Raw genomic sequence first — 6,000 nt, 5'->3', positions numbered from 1 at the left:
CCCTCAGCCACTTCCCCCTCAGCCACTCCTCCTCAGCCACTCCCCCCCAGCCCCTTCCCCAGCTCTCCACCACTCCTCTCAGTACATCTTACTACCCCTCCTAACTTCACAGGGGTAGCCAGCTGCTCTCCAGAGTACATTTGAGCCTGATCCACAGGAGGGAATTCATACCTTGTCTTATCAGACACATGGCCAAGGAAGCCATAGTTTCTCTGGGAGGGATCCTGTTGATGTTGTCTTGCTAACCCATATTGTCATCAGACTCCCTTCTGAATATTTTTGTTCGTATCAAAGGTTTGAGCTGATGTCAATCTTGGTCAGCAAAACCCCCAGAAAGCATTGATTAATGTAGAGACTCATAACTGTTTAAAATGTTAAGAATAAGCAACTACGCATGTCCACTGATAGGACGTCAACACTTCCACCCCAAATGCTTACAGAACATCTTAGAAGAAGAGGCAGAAAGGTCGTTAAGAGTCAGATGATGGGAGGAAGGCTATGCAAAGCTGAACCTGGACATGGCAAGGCTGCTTACCAGTGTAAGATGTTCATGAGAGTTTAAGTTTGCAGCCTCGAGAAGAGAGCCCATCATGCTGCTGCAGGCCTGACTGTGGACTCAATGGCAGTTGGTTTCACAAGAAGACAATGTATATTCAAAGATACTAATAATCCAAATTACTAGATATGTCAAGGATAGTCCAGAGAAGACGTCCCCGTTCCATATCATAGCCTAAGCTAGTCTCGAACTCATCTGCCTAGCCTAGTCTCTCAGCAAGCATGGAATCTTCCTGCTTCAGTGCCTGGATTATGTCCTGCCCTGCCACACCAAAGGCTGGTTGTCACTTATCGCTCTTTTAATATATAATAAGCAATATATTTTAAGTGTATATGATCTCATATGGTTCTTCTAATAGACTTGTATACCATGCATTAAGCACAATAATAAATTGAAGATCAGAAACTGAACAGGGCTAGATATTTTTGATCAAAGAAATACAACTGTTTTAAACTCACTTCCTGTTTGCTGAACACAAAACTTCAGAAATGAAGTCATTGTTTTTAAAATATTTGGAGTCAAACCACAAAGTATGAACATTTTATAAAGCAAAATATCATAATGGTAGTGGTGGCCGGGGTTTAACACGGGAGGTACAGAGTCAACAGAAACTCTTATGTTCTTCTTGGGTTTCCTTTAAACCTTCTATCTTAAAAATGCCAACTAAAAGTAAATTCCAATAAGCGTGCAGAAATAAGTATTACAGGTAAAAGTTTTCTATAAGGAAAAAATGCTGACGTGAAGAAAATATCACTGCCGCGGGTTAGAGAACAGGACGGACCGATACATCTCCATTCTCTCAAAGCTGACAGAGTGATTTTAGGGTTTACTTTTATTTTTATTTATAAAAGAGAGAGAGAGAGAGAGAGAGTGTGTGTGTGTGTGTGTGTATGTGTGTGTGCGTGTGTGCGTGTGTGTGTGCTATGACATGTACCATGTGACATATACCATGAGACATGTACCATGTGACATGTGCAGAAGCAAGCAGAAGGTCGATGAAACTATAGGATCTCCTGGAGCTGGAGTCCCAGGGGGTTGTGAGCCAGCAATTGTGGGTGCTGGGAACTCACTCACATCCTGGGGGAGCACTAAGCACTCTTAACCCTGAGCCATCTCTCCAGCCTCAAACTTAATGATTCTGATTTTAATAAAGTGTAAACAGAAACTGAGACACAACTTTTAAAGTGTAAGTGAATGGCCACGCAATCATGAAAGAAAAAGAGAAAGTTGGGGAAATCACCCCAGAAAGATAAAAATTCAAGCAATGATAACTGAGACTAAACATTTTGATTCAAATGGACATGGGTCATAAGAACAGACAAAGTTCAGAAACAAACCTGTCATCTTAACATATGCAGAGGTGATCAAATGGCTAAAAAGAATTCTGCTTTACTTGTCTAGATGAGAAAAGATGAAGTGCAGCCACTCTGTTACATGGCATCCATACATCTATTCTAGATAGAACACAGACCCAAGTTAAACATACAGAACAATGAAGCTTCCAGAATAAAATATAAGGGAATACATTCTTCATGATGTCAAAGTGTGCCAAGCTATAGCAATATAACACAAAACATGATAGGCATGAAAGAATGATCCGTAAAGCGGGTTGTACTAAAATGCAGTGATACTATATGTCAAAGTTTTCCTTTAAAGACAATGAAACTATAACCTATATCTTGAAAGATAATGCCTGTCAATCCTGTATTTATCTAACAGCGAAGAACTTCTACAAATTAATAAGAAAAATGCAAACTATCCAATCAAAACTTGGTCCAAAAATAATCCATCTAGAATAAGAAAGCATATTTACATGGCAACATGTGTGTGAAAATTCCCAGTGTCATTAATCATCAGAAAATGCACCACCATGGGCTATTTGGAAGGATCAGGGAGGGCAGTGATGATGGTAAGTAGTGAGCTGTCACAATACTCAGTATTACTAATTGTGACGTTTTCTTGGGAAAGTTATTTGGAAGTGTTTCCTGAAGCTAGAGATGTTGCTACATACAATATGGCTAACTCTGATGGAGACAGTCCTGAGTCCCTGATGGAGACGTTAGCGTGCTCCCTGCTCATCTGCATGTTAGTTCCAGAACAGACAACAGGCATCAATAGTGTCAAAGTCTCTCCTGACACTATTCTGTGCACATCCATACAGAGCTGAGCATCTCTAGCACTGCTCTTGGAGACAGCGGAAATATTCTATACTTGTTTGTCTCCACATGAGAGCTGTGCAGATGCATACAATTAAAACTTACCAAGTAGGGGTTGGAGCAATGACTCCGTGGTTTAGATTGCCTAGGCTTTGGACCTGAGTTCAATTCCCCTAGTCTGTTGTTCACAACCATCCATAACTCCAGTTTCTAGGGATCTGATGCCCTCTGCTGGTTGCTGTGAGCACCTGCACTCTAGTACATATACTCCACCCACCTGCACATAGAGACTAAGTAATAGAAATGAATCTTCAAACCCATCATCAAGCTATACTTCTAGGACTGATGTTCTACTTTGTATGGATGTTTTGACATGAATCAAAGAATTCAGTAGTAAATCCGTGCTTGACGCAAGTTAGCAGTCTACCTAAAACACTGGACAAAACACTCAACGTGATATTCTTTGGCATATTAATGAATTTCCCAAATAAGTAGGGATCATGTGATACAATTTCAGATACATATCATGGATAAGGAATGTGCAAATGAAATGAAAAAAATCAAGGGGTGTCTGGAAAACTAGTCAACCTCAGTAAAGTTGCGCTCAGTCTACATCAACACCCAACAGCACTTTTTTCATAGAATCCTTAGGAGTATCACACAGATACATGCACACACACACACACACACACACACACACACACATACACACATGTACAAACACACACACAAACACACAAAGACAGACACACACGCATATGCACACACACAGACATGAAGAGACACACACACGCACATACACACACACAGAAGCACAGAGACAAATGCGCGCACATACACACACACATGTATGCACACATACAGACACACAGAGATATACAGAAACACATGCACACACCCACATACGCATATGCACACACAGACACACACACACACACACACACACACACACACACACACTACCTTTCCAGTAAGGGTTGTAAATCATCACAATTTTCTGTTGGTATGCGTTAGAACAACCTTTATGCTATGTATTAAAATATAAAGCAGCTCTAGACTTCAACCCAGCCCTTCTCCTTCTATGAATGTATCTGAGGAAATAATTGCAGACATTAGCAATAGCTGCACTTACCAACATGATTTAGTATATGCTGCACGTGGTGGTTTGAATTTCATTTGCTCATTTGACAATTAAGTAGCAGTTCTAGGTGTCTAAGACATGCCAGTTGCTTGAGAATCAGTCATACTAATACGGCATCGCTGCATTGAGCTTTACAAGGCTACTGTCATCAGCATCAGCATCATCTTAAAGTTGGTGTAACACTGAGGTCATAGTAGCTTTACCTGGTCATATAGTCAATCAGTGATGACATCCATTTTGCCTTTAGGCAAATTAGCACAAGAGTCTAGACTATCGAGAAACTATATAATCATATAACTGTTCAAATATATAGTATGCATAAATATGAATTTATACACACATATATTGATGAAAATCCAGATGCTTATATACATTAATATATTATTTTCTGTCCAATAGCTTTTTGATAATTTGGAGACATTAGATGTTATTTAGAGATGCATTACGGGCACTTGTTTTAGAAGTATGCAGCAGGTACACAGTGGCGTGCAACATGAACCTTGAGGACGAAGAAGCACCGCGCTGGGAAGGACATTGACACCTCATGTGGATCTTAAACATTTGGAGGGGAAAGGTCTATTTTTAGAGAGCTCAGTGAAGGCATATGTGTCATAATTTCCTTTTGGGGAAAGTATATTTGTCACCATACATTTCACTGTATGGGTAAAAAAAATCTGGGAGAGTATGAAAAGTTAAATTGTGTCTTGAGGATGGAAGTCTGTAGAACTTCCTGTTCTTCAGAGCTCCCTGTTCTTTGGACCTCCTGATAACAAGCATGCATTCTATAGTATTTTCACCTTAAGGTTCAAATATTTTTGAAGGTGATGGCGTTGGGTATTTCAAGACTATTTTTATGTTGACTTCTACTCTTTTCAGTTTGTAGTGTGAGCCATCTTTTAATCTGTGTGTCCCCATAAATGTGGGAAGTAGAAAGGCCACACCTCTGATGTGGGGCATCTTGAGAGTGTGCCTCAGTTTCTATGAACATGTCAGAGCTCTCATTTAGTAGCACCCGCATAAATATTCAGTGAGTCAAAAAAAGGAAAATATCCTATGTTGCTGTACTATATGTGGGTCTGGAGAGTAGACATATGTTTGCTTGTATGTGAATGCCAAAGGTTGACATTTCATGTCTTCTCCGTAGCTCTCCAGCTTATTTTTTGAGGCAGGGTTTCTCGCGGATCCTGGAACTCACTGAGCTGTGTTTACCTACCTCTTTATTCTGAGCTGGGAATTCAGACTCAGGGCACCAGGCATAGATTTTTTTTAAAATATAGGCATTCGGTATACAAGTTTAGGTCCCCTTATTGACTGAGCTATACACCCAGCTCTTATTTATTTTAAAGAGATCCGAATGGAGTTTTCATTTTAAAGTTTCCCTCAAAAGATGTGTCCAGGAGGTGTCTGTAACTGTGGCTCCCTAGAAGGAAGTTCTTTGCGAGTGGCATTAAGGATCTTGAGGTGGGACTCACCCTGAATGAGATGGCTCTTTAATTTGATGACCTTTCCTTATAAGAAAATAAAGGGACAAAAACACAAAGGAGACCTAGTAAAGACAGAGTGGGACTGCACAGTGGTGAGTATACTGGCTAGGTCTGCTGGTTGCAACCAGGACAGAGGTGTGGAGCATTGACCCCCTCAGATCATCTAGCAGGAAGTACAGTGCTGAATCCCCACCACAGGTGGCAGGCATTGAAACACATGAGAATCAATCCCCATTCTCCTAAACTTCCCATGCCCTGGTGTAAATCTGTTACAGTATCCCTAGGAACAGAATACATCTACATAGGTGCTTAATATTTGTTTGCTTTTCAAAACCAGGACCTGCAGTTGGCTAACAGGAAGTAGGGTTCTGGAGACAAGAGTCTTACCATTTAAACTCTGTCCTACTCGTATAGTGCTGGAGGCCGAGTCTGTGATGGAATCACGGAGAGTTCTTGTATCATATGCGGTACTGTTCTCCTCCAAACCGTCCACAAAGAAGCTGATTTCCGTCTGATGCACCTGGAAGAGTAATCGCCATCATCAAGCGCACAAACTTTTGCTCAGCTCAAACAGCATGCCAACAGCCTCTCTGTCTCTTCTTCAAGTCATGTCACTCTTTCTCAGCTTCCTTCGGCGGAAAATGGAGGCAATTTATTTTAATA

At 40.8% G+C, this 6,000-nt stretch overlaps 1 protein-coding gene across 1 annotated transcript in view; it reads right to left on the bottom strand.

Annotated features, from left to right (window-relative positions):
• Positions 1 to 6,000, bottom strand: part of Ush2a (usherin) — a 689,504-nt gene that overhangs the window by 633,187 nt on the left and 50,317 nt on the right. Inside the window, 1 exon segment of the mRNA XM_031338301.1 lies at positions 5,725 to 5,857. Coding sequence (XP_031194161.1) covers positions 5,725 to 5,857 — 133 coding nt within the window.

The sequence above is a fragment of the Mastomys coucha genome, unplaced genomic scaffold (assembly GCF_008632895.1).
Source record: "Mastomys coucha isolate ucsf_1 unplaced genomic scaffold, UCSF_Mcou_1 pScaffold1, whole genome shotgun sequence".
Lineage (NCBI taxonomy): Eukaryota > Metazoa > Chordata > Mammalia > Rodentia > Muridae > Mastomys > Mastomys coucha.
Note: the sequence above shows the minus strand (reverse complement) of the source record. Positions and strands in the feature narration are given on the sequence as shown.